At 39.6% G+C, this 18992-nt stretch overlaps 2 protein-coding genes across 4 annotated transcripts; one reads left to right on the forward strand and one right to left on the reverse strand.

Moving 5' to 3' along the window:
• The first annotated feature begins 1223 nt into the window (after positions 1 to 1223).
• LOC117545134 (synembryn-A-like) lies at positions 1224 to 12022 on the forward strand. Of its 2 annotated transcripts, none has more exons than XM_034214817.1 (14): positions 1224 to 1382; positions 5380 to 5470; positions 5558 to 5605; positions 6303 to 6320; positions 6436 to 6519; positions 6607 to 7124; positions 7864 to 7999; positions 8586 to 8774; positions 8869 to 8963; positions 9350 to 9500; positions 9954 to 10049; positions 10132 to 10276; positions 10887 to 11166; positions 11849 to 12022. In XM_034214817.1, exons 2-14 carry the CDS (start codon positions 5381 to 5383, stop codon positions 11982 to 11984), a joined length of 1986 nt encoding a protein of 661 aa, XP_034070708.1. In that variant the 5' UTR covers positions 1224 to 1382; position 5380; the 3' UTR covers positions 11985 to 12022. The 2 variants fall into 2 exon arrangements, with proteins under 2 accessions (XP_034070708.1, XP_034070707.1); XM_034214816.1 differs by lacking the exon at positions 1224 to 1382 and adding an exon at positions 4750 to 4866 and having other exon boundaries at positions 5375 to 5470.
• Positions 11999 to 18306, reverse strand: irf3 (interferon regulatory factor 3). 2 transcript variants are annotated; one of them, XM_034214819.1, is made up of 11 exons: positions 18098 to 18306; positions 16908 to 17068; positions 16552 to 16723; positions 15957 to 16030; positions 15797 to 15857; positions 15638 to 15703; positions 15304 to 15540; positions 14797 to 14887; positions 13957 to 14246; positions 13311 to 13429; positions 11999 to 12845 (listed from the first exon to the last, which is right to left on the reverse strand). In XM_034214819.1, exons 2-11 carry the CDS (start codon positions 17064 to 17066, stop codon positions 12732 to 12734), a joined length of 1383 nt encoding a protein of 460 aa, XP_034070710.1. In that variant the 5' UTR covers positions 17067 to 17068; positions 18098 to 18306; the 3' UTR covers positions 11999 to 12731. The 2 variants fall into 2 exon arrangements, with proteins under 2 accessions (XP_034070710.1, XP_034070709.1); XM_034214818.1 differs by having other exon boundaries at positions 15638 to 15706.
• Between the last annotated feature and the right edge of the window lie 686 nt (positions 18307 to 18992).

Below are 18992 nucleotides of genomic sequence, written 5' to 3' on the forward strand. Positions count from 1 at the left end.
TAAGAACCAATCAGATTGCTTGATTTGACTTGTCCGTTTTATAAAATATGATATAACACTTTTGACTGTAAATACATTTAGCGGATAATTCTGTACTTCTTTTCTTTTTCAACATTTCATATTTAAGACTTCTACTTGTAACGGAGTATTTAAGACTATGGTATGTGTACTTTTACTCGAGTAAAGGATGTGAGTACTTCTTCCACCTCTGCTGATGACACATATGTTGACGATACTTTAACTCGCGGGACAACTGAAGCCACGTGCATGGGCATTGAGCAGTTTGCTTCTGTCAAGGTTGCCTAAAAATATCACAGCCTGGTCAGCCTGGATTTACAGCATGGAAAGTGGGACAGATAATTCAATCTTCCATACACCTTAAAATGCAGTATCCTTTTGCAGAATATATGAATGTGGTCATCCAGGTAAAAAAGAAAAGAGAAATAAATAGGGCAATTTTAAGACTCTTTTAATCGATGCATCAATGATCTATGCAAAGTGAATTTTCCAACTTTTCTCCAGACCCTTGCAGATTATTACACACTTTTTATATTAAATATTTATTATACAATGCATTTAAATAATGAGGAATTTATATTTTAAAAAGTAATATGATTAAGCATTTCAATACATCCAAATTCTCTTTGGTTAATGAGCATACATCCTTATAAAGTACCAGTCAGTCAGAACAGAATCAGAGATATTTGGTTGTAGAGAGATGGAGAATATGTTGAGAACCCTCCATGTTATCAGTCCTTAAGTGCCGCCATTCCTCCTGGCCCTATCTGCCGAATCCCTGCGGGTCATTGGCCCTTTTCGACTCCTCTTTTCCACTTGTTTTGCCGATGTGGTACAAAGTGTCAGCCAGGTTGTGAAGCTGGCATGTCCCGAGATGGCATCCTCGGGGTGCACGCCGAGGACGTAGCTTCTCTGCCATTCTGTCAATGAAGAAGAGGAGAAAATTAAAATTAGGCTTTTAAATCATCCCATATATTCACTTGACAATAACTTCTTTAAAATAAATCACCAACCTACAATTGTGGTTTGCGCTCAGCCATAATTAGTATAACTAAAATACACACTACAGTTTTCATGGTGCATAAATCATTAGACATTTAATGTGACATGTCAGGAGAACGGAAGGGTTTAACTATTCCATGTACTGGTACTACTCATGCTATATTGTGAATGTATATACTTTTTCGTACCTGTGTTTCAGTGCCTCTAGGTCTGGATGTTGGACTTCTGAATGAAATGGGATGATCCTCAGTGCTGGAGCATGCTGCTCATCTGTGTCCTCTGACCTTTTCACCCCTGAAGTCTGGACAGAGTCCCCTGTGAGGACAGTGTCTGCTTCTGACCTGTCGGACCATCAGAAAAAGGTACTTATTAAAGTAGGCACGCACACAACAACTCTGATTTGCATGACTGTAGAGATGAACATTTGTTGACAGGTTTTCCAATGTTTTTTTTTTTTAAGGCAGAAGTTTTTTAATATTCCATTAAAGATTAACAAGCTGTGATTGACACACCATTATGGTTACTGTCAGTCTTTCACTTTCATCATTAGCTGTATATTTACTGATGTTTTCACTGACCTGTGAGTCGGTCTAAGTGGTGAGGCAGCACTCAAAGGCACAGTCAGCAGCAGCAAAACGGCTATCTCCATACCGCACTGGCCTGTGTGGCGGGGAAAAAAAGAAGGTATGAGTGATGCTGAGGAAAACATCCTGTCCTGACCAAATTGAACACCATGTTAGTTGTAAAAAACAGACAGAAGATTTTGTGAAGGGAACTATCAAGATAGGTAACAACTATGAATTAAACAATAGTTTAAACAAGTTGAAACTTACCACCAAGAAGATCCCAGAGACTGCTGTTTCTTTTGGAGTAAACCATTCGAAGTCTCTTGCTGATTGTTGGATGCCCAAGTCTGTCACCCCTCTCCACTTTTGGTCCTTTATAGGGTGAGGGGGTGTGTCTGAAAGGTAGTCATTACACAGTCAGACCGACTCACACACTCTGTAATTAATCAGCTCTCGTGGCAGTTTTATTCTTTATTTATAAGAGCTGCGATACATAACGTAAACAATCTATAAAGAACCTCAGCATTGTATTTATACTTGAAGTGACCTTGTACCTTTCATGATGTTTACATTGATTACTGATGTTCACTCTCCGCCCCCCCCCCCCCCCCCTCCTACTCCACTTCCTCCTCCATCCCTCTCCTTCACTCCACTTGCTGCTGAGCAATTGTTCCAGAAATCGCTCTTTCATTTCCATCACCTGCAGGAAGCCTGCAGGGCCCAAAATAACCCTGATTCTCCTCCAGGCTTTTCTTTATCGGCCTATTTGTCCTGTGCCTTTTTCCCTCGAGTCACCTTCGCCTTCACCGTGTTTATTACTGAAATGTCCTTCACTCACATACAGTGTTTCAAAAACAACTTGTTCATCATACATCTGGTTTTACAGATAATCTGATAAAGGTATAGATTCCAAGAATGTTTTTTAAGCTTTGTTTGTCCACTTATAAATGGTGACAGACGTAAGAGAACTTTTTAGGTTTGGCACAAGGCCACATGTTATTATCTTTCGAGGAAAGGATCCTGTAATTCATAATCTATTTATACAGTCAATCCGTGGGGAACCAGTTTCAAATTGTCCAAGCTCCTCTCTGTTTCTCCCAGCCTCTCTCCCTCTCTGTGAATCACAACTTCCCCTCTCGACTCCATTGTGTAGCTTTCCTGTGCACGTTGTCTTCAGAGTCTTGCACTGAGTCATCGCTGCTGCACGTGCACATGAGAGCTGTGAAATGATTAAGCAGTCCTGTGATTTCCAAGACAATTAAGCACTGGAAGTGTGTGAATCTGTGAACCTCTACAAAGGTTACAACTGCATGACTAAAGGCGTTCTGTGCCAAAGTCAATCACAGTTCCTGTACACCTGCTGCTTCCAAGCTTAGCCAAAAAAAATACTATGCATACTAAAATAGAAAATAAACTGTGTCACTAATAATAACGTCTCAAACAATGAGTTATTGAATGGATCAGTCAATCAAAAGCAGGTTGATCTGCAACTGTTTTGATGATTTAATTATCATCATTACTACTTTTATCTGATGACATCACATTTAGTAAATTATGATTTCCATTTTGACTCTTTTTCCTAATGTTTCAGTTGCACTACTGTTGCAATACGAAACAAGTTGGAACATATTTTTTGTATCCCTCTTTATTATGATCTTTTTTGCTCAATGCTGTGACATTTAGAAGGAATTAGGAATCCATCTGTAGAAAATAAAACATTTGTTTTGTTCAATTACATCTAAAGAAACTCTTTGAATAATAATTTGTCCTGGGTATGCTTTTTAAAATATATATTTTTTAAAACTAATTTTCATCCTTATTGAAAAATCCTCAATATATGAATAGGCAAACAAAAATGTTCACCCCATATTCGTCCTTAATGGACATTTTTTGAATGGTTTATTATGACAAATAAACACAGATACATTGAAGTCGATTGACCCTTGCTCTTATTTGTCAGAGGATTTTGGTCTACATGCAGTATTTTGTGTCCCGGCCGTTATGACGGTAAAGTAATGATGTCAGTCTGTGTCACGATGTTGGACGCCTATTCCTGGATTGCACAACACAACAGCTGTTTTCTTCAACTGTTTTAAAAGGCTACTGGGGGTCATCACCTGTTGATATCCTACATCTTAAGTGTGTAATTCATCTTGAAGGAACATGCTTCCCTGAGAGCACTTTGTCAGGACTCCCCTGACTTTCCTCCCACTCTCGCTGACGTACTGTGCATCCTGTTGTTGTAAACCTGCATCCACCAGCCGGCCCTGCTTCCTCTACCCACTGGGCACAAGAGTGAGCATCCTGCCAGGAAAGCCTGTCGTTCACTCGCATGTCATCTTCTCACGGAGTTCATCTTTCAGGGCCCTCAACACATTTTGTGTGTGAACCATGTTTACAGTGCGTTGTGAATAACAGGGGAACATAGGTGAGCTGCATCGATAACAACAACATTTACTAGTATCATTTGAGAGTTCAATCCTTGTTCTTGCTCTCATCCACTACAGCTTGATTTCTATTACATCTGATCTCATGAAGCAGCCTTTTCTAAGTTCATTTGCAATAGAAACATGTTTTAAATGAACTCATATTGTGCAATAGAGACATTATCTCATCAGACTGTATGGTTTGATTGTCTCAACCTTGAGAATAGCCCCATCTTGTGGGACTAGACACAAACAGCTTTATCCTACAGTATAAGTCACTGTACCTTTTTTATGTACATGATTCTATAAAAACTGTAACATGTTAATCTATCGGATGAGAAATATTGACATTGTCTTTGTTGACCCTACAGATGCATTTATAAGACACGTTTTCAAAGTCCGGCTTAGCAACAGTGTGGTTATGCAACAGCAAGAGAGGCGTGATAAAAAAATAAAAGATCTGGATGGTTCTTTCAGCATGGTTCATATGCTATTAAGAGATTTGAGGGAAAGAGTGTGTTAAAGCTGGACACAGAAAGAGAAAGCGTCTGGTAAAGCTGTAGGTTAACGGGTCAACACTGCAAGATATAAGCCCAGAGTCCATTAGTGGATTATAAGCATAACCACGCCATGGCTCCTGAATCCCTCTTGGATTAAAGAGAGAGGGAGAGAGATGCGTAGATACGCTGAGTGCACGAGGATAACTGGAAAGCCATTGAGTCGAGTAAATTTGAAGGCAGAGCGTTGTATACTAGTTGAGCATAGGTGAACTTAAGGGGGTCTTGGCACAGCTACGGTATATTATTCTAAAATATACTTATCTCACACCTGGCTGATTAAGGGACCTGCACAAGGTAAATTTTAACAGTGGAGTTAAAGTATTTATGTGTGTGAAGAATATATATTAGTGTAACAAAGTGTCATGTGTAGATGCAGCTTCCAGTAGACAGGAAGCATTTATTAGTGATTAAATAGATGTGGTTGTTGTGAAGATGTTTGTAGGAAGTGTGTAATTTGTACTTCTTACTGTCACATTTATTGTTTTATATTCATACTTTCTCGATCCTGTACATGATGTGTTTTAATTACTATGTTTTTAATCTTGCATAACCTCCGGCACCCACGACCATCCTCGTAATGATTGTTGTGTAACTTCAATTTCTTTATGGACTGAATGATTATTCCTCTCCCTGTGTGTGTGTGTGTGTGTGTGTGTGTGTGTGTGTGTGTGTGTGTGTGTGTGTGTGTGTGTGTGTGTGTGTGTGTGTGTGTGTGTGTGTGTGTGTGTGTGTGTGTGTGTGTGTGTGTGTGTGTGTGTGTGTGTGTGTGTGTGTGTGTGTGTGTGTGTGTGTGTGTGCTCAGAAAAGCATGGACGTGGACCTGGAGGGGATTATCCAGTGTATCAAGCAGGGGGATGAGAGCGGTGTTCAGACACGGCTGGAGGAATTCAACAAAGAGGTAACCCCCTCACATAAGCCCAAACATTGTTGTGTCTGTCAAATACACTGCTGATAGACCTTAAGTTGTCGTCATTTCTCTCTACAGTATGCCCAGTGCTTCTTCTTTGATTCAGAGGAGAGGGACAAGAGAAAAGTACGTTTGTATGCTTCTGCACCTCTGAGAAAGTGAATCATCATATCCCTGGCCTAAGTCCTTAAAGCTGTCTTCACTGTCTGTGTGTGATTAGTAATTGTGCTGTATCAGTTATCCCTGATCCTCTCTCCTTGAGTCCCTAGACAGATTGAGCCCCAGGCTTTAAATAAACAACATACTGCAATTAGTGTTAATCTATTCAACCCTCAGCTCTGTCGTTTACAGCCATTCAACAGCTGTATAATAATGAAATCTAAAAAACAAATCCACCAACAAATAATGCATGTAATGTTTAGTTTTTTTATTAAATTTGATATATTTTTAATTGTATTCGATATATTTTTTCATCTTATTTATTCAGTTCCTTTTCAGTCTCTTATGTATTGATCCATCTAGATCCACTGACAGACCACTCCTCTCAATGACTGTAGAAATAGTTGGTAAAAAATTCAAAACATGATTTCATCTAGCAACAACGTCTCTTTTCTTAGTACAGAAAAAGTTTTCTCAGCAGCTTTGTAAAGATCTACTAAGAATAAACTCTTATTAGATTGTAAGATCTCCGTATGGTAACATATAGGTATGAAACGTAATGAAATATCGCCCCCTAATTCCCAATGATGACATACAAATAAACGTATATTGTTTTCTCTCTCTTCTGCTGCGCTGCTCAATGACATCTGTCCACCTCCTAAAGCAAAAAAAACTAGAAGAGGTACAGTACTGCCGCAGTGCACAAACAATGTTCAAGTCTTTCTCTTGTTTGCACACCCTTTAACTACTTCTTGAGTTGTAGTTGATCACATTTGTTCTTTGCCCTGCTTAACCAGTTCAGGCAGAATAAAGTGAGGGATTACGCTGATTCTGACTCTGAAGAGTATGACCAGGAGGATCCAGGCCTCATCCTCAGACAGGTGACACTATCATTTACCCAGAAGTGTTTACATGTATTGCTTTGTGAGGAAAGTTGTTCAACTGAATGTCTGTTTTTGTGTCCTCAGAACTTAGCTCTTGTCCTGGTGAGGTACATTAGAGCAGAAGTGAAATGTCCTCTGTTGAGAGTCTCTCTACGCACCCTGAGGATCCTCTCCAGAGACAAAAAGGTCCTGGGCCCCTTGGTGACCGACAGCGCTCTCCTGGCGCTCGCAAAACTAGCCGGGCTGACCCAAAGTGATGCAAGTGACGACACCAGCGACTCTGATTTCTACGACAACATCCTGGCTTCTCTCGCTGAAGCCAAAGTGTTGCCCTGTGGCACCGAAGAGGACGAGGGTGACATTGAAGCTAATGACCAAGACGAAGATTTCTCTGAGGAGGAAACCATCAGCACCACAGAGGGCATCCATCCTAATGTGCTGGAGAGAGGGAAGAAGGACCGCAGAGTGAGCAAGATTGGCGGGGAGGAAGAGGAGGAGGGAGGCGAGTCAGGAGAGGAGGCTCAGAGGAAAGAGGCCATGAAGGTGTTGTGTAACGTGGTGTACAACAGCAGCTGGGCGCAGGAGAGGTTCAGTGCTCTCAGGTGGGTTTTCCTCAGAGACACACGTCAATTCCAAATACTGATAAACACCGCCGCTTGCTTTGCATTTCTGGGTCTATATATCTGTTATTACCTGCATGTCGTGGCTTCCTTCCTTATTTTTCCATCAAGCCACTAGACGCCTTAAACAGACAATTTGTACTCTTTTTCTTTTCTTTATATTTGTGTTACTTACAGTTGAAGAGTTGCTTGGCCTCCGATGGTTTGGATGATATTATGCAATGGGTTTACTCAAAATAAGATAACAAACTTTTACACAATAAAGAAAAGAGGCCTTCACCATAGTTAAAACAAAGAGGCAAAACTCAAATAAACAACTTAAGTATTCTTTCTTGCTTTCTTTGTTTGTTAAGGCTTATATAACTTGATAACTTAAAGGGTAATTGAATGGTTAAAAACTGTGCCTCGACGGTGTCTTTCTAACAGGTTGCCCATCACTGTCACTTTAGAGGAGGCGCCATGGGAATTGTAGTCTTTTATACTCTGGTTGACTACAGGCGTCACGATTAGGTGGCCTTTTTATAAAAACAAAGTACTGGCTCTAACACTGCATGGTTAAATTAAGGCAGTCTTCTGTCAATTTGGAGTGAACAGGAAACACAATTCTGTGTATCTAATCTCAGTGACACTATTAATATATACTTTGTCATGACTTTCTGCTGGCTTTTATACAAATCAGAATATTTGCAGAGATCTAACCTCTTGTTTTGTTCTCCATCAGGCTCATTTGTGGCCTCACAGAGCGTCTTTCCTCCGCTGTCAGTTTCTCGTCTCCCTCCAGTGTTCACTTCTATGAACTACGCCTCATGTTCCTCATGACTGCTCTGAGGCGGGAGCTCAGCACTCAGCTCCAAAAGGTAAACAAGCACGCAAAATGTTATTTATAATGTACATTAGACATAAGACACAAAAAGCTTAAAACAGACACATAAATGATACACCTGACCTGACCATTAAGAGAAGGTGGAATGAAACGTTAAAATCATTAGGATCAGCAAGCAACAAGTAAGAAATAATAAGACGTGAAAATCAAAACCAAAATAATTAAGTAGCCTAAGTAAACAGTTGACAAGAAATGAGTTAAACCCAATAAAAAAAGTAGAATAAACTACAAAACACTTAAAATAAGTAAGAATACAATCAAATAATTAAGAAAGCAACCAGACTACTCTTGGGCGCTGCTAAAAAGTGATCTTTTCAGTTTAATTTTAAAGGGCAATAGCGTATAGTCGATGTGCCTTGGAGCATAAAAGCTTTAACCAGTACTTCACTTATTACAAAGTTACCGTACTAAATGTGTAGAATGGTAACTGTTATGGTAGTTTTAATATGTGGTATATCATGTAACAACCCCTGGGGTCCTTCCACCATCAGTTTATTCTAGTATTGCTACAGGTTGAAGTGTTACCCCTCTGAGCATTATCTCCCTATGTTGCTCTGCAGGAGGGAGGTGTGTCCATCTTCACAGCCGCTCTGGAGAGCTGCCTGCAGGTCCAGTGGAAGGAGCAGTATGAGTGTGTGCTGGACCCCGCAGCACCACCCATCTCTCTGGAGGCCTCTCAGCGAATCATAGAGATCCTCAAAATCCTCTTCAACATCACCCACAGCGCCCACAGGCAGGAGCCGAGTGAGGTCAGTGCCAAGAGTCCATTATCAATCCATTAGGTGTAATGGTGGATTAGGACAATAAATATAACCTCTGCACTGTGTGTTCCTCCTCCTTCAGGATGATGCAGCTCTTTACCGTCATCTGGTGGCGATCCTGCGTCTCTGCCTGATGAAGGAGTGTTTGCTTTCAGACGACACTGATGAGCTGCAGGGGTGAGCATGAACCAAAGGTGGTTTATGGGAAATGAAATTGCAATGAAAATCACCATTAATCATTATTTATAACAACAAAACTGATGCATTTGGTAATAATAAGTTGCAGGTTTCCAATTTGTATTTCATTAAATACTTTCATGCACATTCTTTTTAACTATAGTTCAAATGAGCTTCAATGGTATAAATGGCCAGGTCTAAATGACATGGATACTATGGTTTATAGTCATGTACCTAATCTTTAGTGTTACATTCTCTCTGACCATTTTTAAAAAAAAACAGTTCTTTCATAAAAAAACTGCCAAGCTGAACCGACTGCTTTGCCTTTGCGCTCTATTTTATAAATGTTTGCAGTCTGTTCTTTAAATCTTGTCTCCCTCCCACAGCCACACGGTGAACCTGCTGTCCGCGCTGCCTCTCCAGTGTCTGGATGTGATGCTGACGGTGCCTCTGGAGCCAGACTCCATGCAGTGCCAGGGGGTCAACATGGACTGTGTTCAGACCCTGCTGATGTTCATGGAGAAACGCCTGGAGCTGGTGAGGGAGGAAGTGATACAATTACGTTTTTGTGCCTAAAAAAGTTAACATTTTCATTTCATTTTTAATTGTTCCGTTGATGGTATGCACAACTTAATGCATAACAATTATTTACAAAACATGTCCTCGAAAACACACCATACCTGAAAAGGAGCAGGGAGAAGAAAATAATCATATAATACCTGCCCCTTTCTCAACAAAAATTAAATAAATAGAAATAGATGGTCTGTCCTTCATATTTTCTTATTCACAGCCAATCATAACATTATCGTAGGAAAATAAGAGAAACACAAAAACGTACAAAGAAATCCGTAGTTCCCACTTTACAGTTAACGGAAAGAAACAAAACAAAAAAACAACAACACCAAAACATCACATGAACAAGGAAGAGTGCAACACGCTTCTGAGTAAGACTGAAATAACCTGAGGTCTTCTTTATTTGTTGCTTCTCAGGGTAATAAGCTGAAAGAGAAGGTGACCCCGGTCCTCAATCTGCTGACAGAGTGCTGCAGAGCCCACAGAGAAACCCGCCATTACATCAGGAAACATGTAATACCCCCCCCGAAACACCATACCTCAGAGAAAGCATTGTGCTTCTCACACTTAAACTATGTTGTATCCTCTTCATTAGATCCTTCCTCCTCTGAGGGACGCGTCACACAGGCCGGAGGAAGGCTCCACGGTGAAGAGTCGTCTGATCCGCCTCATGACCAACCTGGACACAGATCTCAAACACTGCGCTGCTGACCTCATCTTTGTCCTCTGCAAGGAAAATGGTAAGACGACACATTATTATTCTTCATATTTTCACATTTTGGGCTCTCCACTACAGAATTTAAAACACATTTCAGTGCTTTTAAGCACAACATGCATCAGAGACCCTTAGAAAAGCGTGTCAGTCTTTCTCACAAGTCTGTTTCTTATTTAAAGTATATTTTTGAAACTATTAATGTTTTGTTTTTTTGCAATGTAAATCTTTATGGTCACAATATACATGGTATTAACATGCTGGTTACAACAACATAATAATAATACTTTTACAAAAGGCCAGCAAGGCATTACAACATTTAAAATTAAATAAAAGGCTAGGGATATGTCTTCATGTTATTATATTATTAGCTATTGTTCCATTCAAATGTCTTTGTTTTGAGTCTTGTATAGAGTCCATTTTCCCCACTTTCTGTTGAGTTGTGTTTCTTGTAATCTCAGTCAGTTTTTCCATCAAAAAGATTTCTTCCACAACTGTTACCCATTGGTTTTTCGTTGGTGGTGCTTCCTTACCCCAATTCCTAGTGATAGCTTTCTTGCTGGATATTAGCAGAATTTTGATCAGATATCTGTCACAAACTATTAATAGTTTAACACCACCTTCACATCTTCTTCCAGTGGGCCGCTTTGTGAAGTACACAGGTTATGGTAACGCAGCGGGTCTCCTGGCCACCAGGGGTCTGCTGGGGGGCCAGAGCTCCAGGACCCTCAGCTCTTACGCCCAGTACTCCAGCGACTCGGACTCGGACACTGAGGAGTACCGGCAGGTCAAAGATCGCATCAACCCGGTGACAGGAAGGGTGGAGGAGGAGCAACCCGACCCCATGGAGGGCATGACGGAGGAGGAGAAGGAGGAGGAGGCCAAGAGGCTCTTCATGCTTTTCAACAAGCTGTCCAGGTCAGTTTCAACAACCGTAACATCAAACGAAATCAATAAGATTAATGTAAATACTGATTTTTAAATGTGAATGAGTTTTTCATCCCTCATTGGCAGAGGTGGGAAGTAGTGGAGTACAAATACTTTGTTACTGTACTTAAGTACATTTATCTGGTATACTTTACTCTACTAATTATTTTTCTGACGACTTTTGACTTTTACTTCTTACATTTTGAACACAAATACCTGTACTTTCTACTTTTTACATTTTCCAAACAGGTTTGTTACTTTAGTTTGAATGTGTGTTTGGTGGCGTGATCATTATTATTTAGAGTCATTGCGTGCCTATTGATTTGAACACGATCCGTGTATCCATCATTTCCTGGTCTTCTCTAAAGAAGAGGGACCAATGAAAACGTTGTCATGTTGCCGTTGTTCAGCATGGAAACATTCATTAGCTAACAATGACATGATTGTTCTATTCATATAAAGGGAGGTCAGTTACTCCTTAAAACAGTTGGTAGTTACGGGTACTTTTTACTTAAGTACATTTCGAAGCCCATACTTCTTTACTTTTACTTGAGTAAAGAAGTTTAGTCAGTACTTCTACTTTTACCAGAGTATTTTTAAACACGAGTATCTGTACTTCTACTTGAGTAAAGGATGTGTGTACTTTTGCCATCTCTCCTCATTTGTTCCACAGAGAAGACATTATCCAGCCGATGGGAGTGGACTCAGAGGGGAAGCTGGTCCCCATGTCTGGAATGAGAGATCTTTCCCTCCCGGAGGAGAGGAAGTCTGGCTCAGAGAATGATGGAGAAGCAGAGGAAGGAGAGTAAAACTAAAACTCACATTTGTTTAATTTATATATTTATTTTGGAAAAGTCCTATTGCTAAAGTTGACAATGCTTGGAAACAAAGGAATGTCGTTTTCTCACCCAGACCCAAATGAATGGACCCAAGATAGGATGTAAAAAGCTTTTTTTCTTTATATTCATAATAATAATATAAAGCAGCAGAAAGGTCACATTGGTTTAGGTTAAGTTTACAGTAGATTTTAAGGAGTGAATTTCATTGTAAACGTGATTATATTCTAATATTTTAATAAAGTCTTGAACGTGCATTATGTTTATTTTCAAGATGTTACTGTTAAATCAAATGATACCCCAAACTGTGAGATTCAAGGCAAAGATTGTACTAATGTCTTTAAGCAGAGACAGATTACTTTAAAAAGGGCAGAATATACAATGAGTGAAAAGCCTGTTTAAGAGCATTTATGTATCTCAGTTTCTTTGCATCAGAGAGCAGCACATTATATAAGAGAAGTGGTTTAAATTCCCAGAAACACTAACACCAAAAATAAGTATAAAATATCCAATCAGAACTCTGTGATAAGAGCCTGATTATTATTATGTAAAGCATATATTTATAGTAAAAACAACACCAGAGCAATTATTTACACCACTATTTTACCTGATCTATTTGGTGTAAAACGAAATGCTCGTAAAATATGTAAACATTATTATTTCTGAGATGTTCTCGGCAAGGTAAAGGACACAACAAGGGTAAACAATGAGCAAAGTGCGTCAGTACAGGTCCATCATCTCCTCCAGGGACATCTGCAGCTCCACAGACTGCAGCGAGGAGGCGCCGCCTCCAACAGCCATATTTTTCAGCTCCTCCATCGAAGTCAGGACCACCTGACACAGAAGAACAGAAGTCAAATTAGGGATGAAAGTCAGGAAGGCATATTTCAGCTTGTCAGAAGCCATGCAATTTGAGAAAGATGGAGATGGAGTAATGAGACGTGTCAAGCTGCAAATGAACTTTTTGTATGAGCTTCTCATTTCTCAGCATGCATTCCTCTGTAGTGGTTGAAGAGCAGAGACACCTTTACACCTGAGGGATCAGCTGTCACCTCCGGTATGCAGCCTTTGTTCTCTCAGAGCTATTAATCAATACTGAGAAAGAATTGCCTCTTGAAAGCCGCCGCTCACTACAGCTCTCTAGAGTGAGCAATTTAGTGGGTTTGATCACTCATGAAATTTGATATAGGCATGTGCGGCGAGAGAGAAAACCCTTCACTGCCAAACTGAAATACTGCTTTGAGGTCTGTGAGAGCACAACACTGTCTGTGACCTTTAATAATTCAAAGGTACTCTCACCTCCACTGTGATGAGTTTCCTATCCCAAGGCCTGTTGTCTTTATCCGGCCACTTCTCCCCGAGGCAGAAGAACAGGGAGCTGGGAGGGGATTCCTTCCCATTTATGAAGTTCAATATACCTAGTAAAAGACAAAGTCAACTTTATTGTCAATCTTTCAGTTTGTGAGAGATCGAAATACTGTTTCCCACAATCCCGAGGAATACAAAATATAAATATATATAAAAGTATGTACAAATAAGTATATACATAAATATACACAATTAACAGACACATTTTCACATCAGAATCAGAAACAGGTTTATTACCAGGTAGGTTTACACGTATGAGGAATTTGACTTGGTGTCGTGGTGCATGTAAACAAGAATTAAAAACACATGTAGGGAACTAGAAAAATATAAAAAATATAGTCAAATATAACAGTATTTACATTGCAATGGAATGGAATAAGAAGGAATAAAATATGGAATAAAAATCGGCATGCACACATTAAAGACATAAATAAAAACACAACAATCAACATACAAAATAAAAGTAACTTCAAAAACTGTGAAAAATGACAATTGATCACTACACCAACATGAAAGATACACCACATTTTCACAAGTACACTTACATAAAGACATTATAGTTATTGCTTTCACCCACCTTGGATAAATTCCTTGAACATGTACAGTGGTTGAGGCTGTAGTTTAGAAATCTCTTGCGGCTGTCTGCTCTCGTCAAATTTGGAGCGGCTCCAAAATGCTTTGATTTCACCCCGTCGCTGGCCGTAGACCACACTGCCCGACATTCCGACGTCCAAACCCTCGCCCAGCTTGTCCAGGATGCGCTGGGTCAGGTTGGCCTGGGTTTGATCCAGGATGGCTCCGGGACTTGGCAGAGAGACGAGCGACAGGCCGGACCCGGGATCCAAAACTGTCCCTGTGAGTTGAGGCCTGATGAAAAGACAACTCATTCAATTTTAAGTTGAACTGCAGGTAATTTGCCTTTGATTTATTACAGAAAGTTAGATGGGATTGATGCCACTTTCATATCAGTACAGCATTAATTTAGCTGCAGCCATGACTGTAAACTAGCTTAGCACAAAGAATGAAAACGGGAAAAAATTAAACTTGTTCTTTTTTACTCTTCAGATTTATACAACCTGGTTAGCAGTTTGGCCAAAAAATATTTTTCATATGTCATAAAAATGCCATTGTATAGTATCTCAAAAACGTTTTTAATATAGTATCTTAAAACAATAAAATGATGAGTGTCTAGATACTTAAGAATATGTATTTGCTGAAGTGCCAAAAAACTGTGCAGCTTTAGAAGTGGTAGTATTTTGCAAAACTGTAACAAAGTGGTATAATAACCTAATCTACTACTCTTAGCAAGAAAGTGAATATTGTGTTGTTCCCAAACTAATAACTTTTACTCTAACTGTGAGAGTACATTTTTAAACTTGGGATATTGAACATTTTGTTTCCTTTATTTGGGTGTTACCTGTAGACCAAGCGGATTCCAACTTCATTGTCAACCAGCTGATCCAACACCTTCACCCCTCTGTAGTACACGGATATCCTGAAATGTGTCTCTGTGGATTCAGAAAGCAGAGAAGTGTATGAGAAAATGCATGTTTACATGTTTATAGACCACATTGTTTTGATGGCCTTAGTCAGATTCCGAACAATGTATTCATCCCCGGGGGAAATTGGGTTTTGTAGCAGTTGCTCCATTTTAGAATAAAATACAAATGTGCACATTGTACTAAAATATAACAACAATGTAGAAATGTGTATATGACAAACTATAAAGTGGTGTATTAGTATTACGAAAGATATGAATTCTGAAAACAGATCATTGCTTGTGTACAGTGTAAACAGTAATAATCCCAGGTGATATGAGTATTGCACAGTTGAATAATAATGGCACAGGTCAGGGTATTCTATGTTAATATTTTAGACATCTGTGTGTCCATTTCCTTTCTTTCAGTCATGTTTATCCACTTACTGAAATGTTCTCCATCTCTGGTGTTGTTCACAGAATGTTTGAACTGCTCAGCAAACTGCCCGTCATAAGCCCCGCCTACAGCTCCCTCTATTGGTCCTGCCGGTTGCTCAGGCAACCCAGCTTCACCCTCATACATCACTGGAAACTGCTGTTGCCCAGGCAACGCATGTCCACCAATCACAGCCGGGTTCTGGAGCTGCTGTTGCTCAGGAGGAAGCTCAAAGCCTGCAGTGCCCTCTGTGGAAAAGTTGGAGAAACTGAGAAAGTGTTTCCAGGAAAGTACCTTCAGTCTGCAGCGATGATGAGGAGGAAATGATGAGAAGAGCTAGTCTACCTGTGTCCGGGCCAATGTTCAGTCCCATCAGACACTCCTGCAGAATATCATGATGGTCGGGGTGTTCTGCTGGCGGAAATTGGTTCTTAGGAAATGTTCAGAAAAGTAATTCCATGTTCTTAGCTTTCAAATGAATCAACATTTCTGGAATTCTCTTACCTGAAAACACAGTGTCTTCTGGAAGATAGAGATAGTCTTCGAAGTTTGGGACGACCTGGCTCTAAAATATCATAGATACACAAGTGTTTACATGCAATCGTAAAATGATACAGCATTTGTGATTTACTTCCCGTGTTTCTACAAACCCACAGTCATTTACCTCTTGTGTAGGAAGGGGGAAATATTCAGACAAATCGGGATCATCTTGTTCCTGGGATCCAGCAGCAGAGTTAGCTTTGAGAGTAAAAGCAAAGAGCTTAGTTAACCTTTCTAATTATTTATTCTCCTCAGAACACATCTTTAATCCTATAATCCACTTCACGGATGGTAATGATTCTGTATTTGCATATTACCCTCACAGATCTCAACAACAGAAATGTAAATCATGACATAATTGTATGCAACAACGTCTAGAAGGGCTGTCTGACAGAGGTTCAAATAAATACCATAGCAAACAGTTAACTGAGGACCTTATTAAAAGTGATTTGTTCACAGCAGTAGGCTTCATTGCTTAGCTTCTATACCGATAAACCTCTCTTCCTTCAAACTTCGGGCTTTCAGTCCGCCATCTACTCTAGGTTATACACTGACTATGGATTTTTGCCAGGTGCCAGTACACACAATATTGTGTTGTAAGTAGTTTAGTACAGTGCATAGAGAAAATGCCTTTTTTAGCTGGCCTGTTATCCAGTACAATTAAGTACCAAATGTTGATAGTCTATGGTTAGGGTTAGGGTTAGGGTTAGGGTCCTCACCTCCTGAAGCTGACGTCTCCGGCCAGCGAAACACTTTGTGGGGGTTAGCGCCGTCGTTCTTGTTGTCTGAGATCAGTTTGAAGCCTTTTGCTCGGAGGGCGCTGCGGAAGTTCCTCTTCCAGACTGAATGGTCTCCGTGAGCTCGGCCATTGCCACTCGTCTCTGCCCAGGCCTACAGCGGGGACACGGGTTAAAACACAGCACCGGCTACCTGTTTCTCTCAGAATAGTTACAACAAATATTTTACTTGTTTTTACAGTTTTAAATTGCAAGTTGATCCCTATACCTGATTTTGTTTAAACTATATTGCGACTCGTGTTTTTCAACATCATCCTGATTATTGTGTGTGACATTACCTTAAAGATGAGGATGTCCGTGTTGGAGGAGTCCTGTCTTAAAGCGTGTTTCCATGGGACGGAGAACTCTGTTTGCTCCGGGTTGGTCCACTGGACACCGTCACACTGGCCGCTGTTAATCTTGGTCCGCAGCCACGGTATCAGCAGCGGTTTAGACATTTCTGCAGGAGAAACAAAACAAGTTAAGTTTATACTATTCAAATCGTACATACCAAATCAGTGTTGTAGCTATGCACTATCCAGAGTAGCTTGCACCAAACAGTGAAAATCTACACAATGTATATGGATTATGGAATAATTGTTCACATGCTTTATTTAAAAATGAAAGGATCTGAAAGGATTCATTTATAATCACCATCATTATTCATATGTTTCAAGAGCTTTATACAAAAGTCCAACTTAAATATGATTTTAACCTGTAGAAGGCACTATTTAGTAACTTTAAAACCGATGCATGCATACATCACCAAATCATCAAATAGTACTATATGTAGTAAAAAAATGTGTACATAAAAAACAAAGCTATTTTACATTTGCATGTTAAAAACTGTTAGCTAAAAAATGTTAGTCTTGTATTTTTTTGAAAACGTTTGAGTATATTATTTCTATTGTACCTTGCGTTGTTGATTTAATTTAATAGATCATTATAACTTATTAAACGTAATTATCACAGAGTATATGATTATCCACTTCCTTAATATTAGATTGTTATTGTCACTCAAAGACTATGGTGCAGCTGGAAAAATCTGCCTAAATTGGCAATTTCTGTATTGCAAGAAAGAGGAAGCAGGCCAATATTACGCCAGCTGTGTGAACACGCAATACCAAAAATATTCTGATAGGGTAAAAATAAATAACTAGATTGTTTTTAAATACTCAAAAATACTAACTCATTACAGTAAATATTTAAGAAGGAAGAATGAAACTAACTATATCTGAAAAATATATATACACTTTACGAATAGCCAATACTATAATATTAGTGTACATGTTTGGAATGGTTCGTTTAGAGCAAAAATTAACAAGGCTAAACATATCTACAGGTATGTAGTATTATACAATATTCCAATGACCGTGTGTAACAATAAAGTGCTACACAAACAACAGTTTAAGACGGAATGACTGAGTAACACATTAGTTCACTACAGATAATAACTAGACACTGACAACAGTAATAAAACCGCTCCTACCCGCAGCCGGTGTTGAGTTCAAGTGCAGTTGTATCTGCGTCAAAGGTCAGAAATATGATGCAAGGCAATGTCTGTAACTAAGAATTAAAGGTGAGTGATTCAATCCCAGCCCATACATTCCTAGAGTATCGCAGGGGCTGCTTTCTCTCTGATTTAAAGAGGTTGATCGGTGTTCTCGGGAAACTCCGAGTCGTCAGTTTCGTTTTTCAGATGTGACGTCAGCGAGAGTTTCATATCAGCGGTCCCGCGAGGTGGGGATAAACCACAGTCTATCTCTCACACACACACACACACACACACACACACACACACACACACACACACACACACACACACACTTTGTGGTATAAAGCCCTTCCTAACCCCTTACACCCTTAAAATGTTCGATTTAATTAAAAGCACATGTATTCCAAATCAGTAACTGTGAATATGTAAAGAAAATCGAAGTGAGATGAAATTGTATACTATTTTCCACCAGATTAGCTTGCCATATAGCGCCAATAGTAATTTACAGGTTTGCTGAATATCAAATAATGCAGCAAAATCTATGTGCTTGATTTTATATCATTGACCCGGCTGTGAAAAAAAAACCTAATAAAAATGCAATAGTGCTCTCATGGAACCAGCATTTAAAAAGGCTCAAACATCTTACATTAAATACTATTTGGTATTTATCTTCAAGTCTAAAGTTGGTCCTGCTTGGCTGTGAAGTCCATTTGAAGGGGCTCAGGTTCCCACTGTGTAAATTGCATAATTAACTAGTCATCATGCAAATAGGCCTTTTACAAATCTTTTGACGTGTGAAGAAAAAACGTTAGCAGATGATGAAGACAGCTTTTCATGTTCAAACATCTGAGGAACAATAGTTAAAAACGTAACCCTCAGAAAAAGAGGG

Source organism: Gymnodraco acuticeps, unplaced genomic scaffold (genome assembly GCF_902827175.1).
Source record: "Gymnodraco acuticeps unplaced genomic scaffold, fGymAcu1.1, whole genome shotgun sequence".
NCBI lineage: Eukaryota > Metazoa > Chordata > Actinopteri > Perciformes > Bathydraconidae > Gymnodraco > Gymnodraco acuticeps.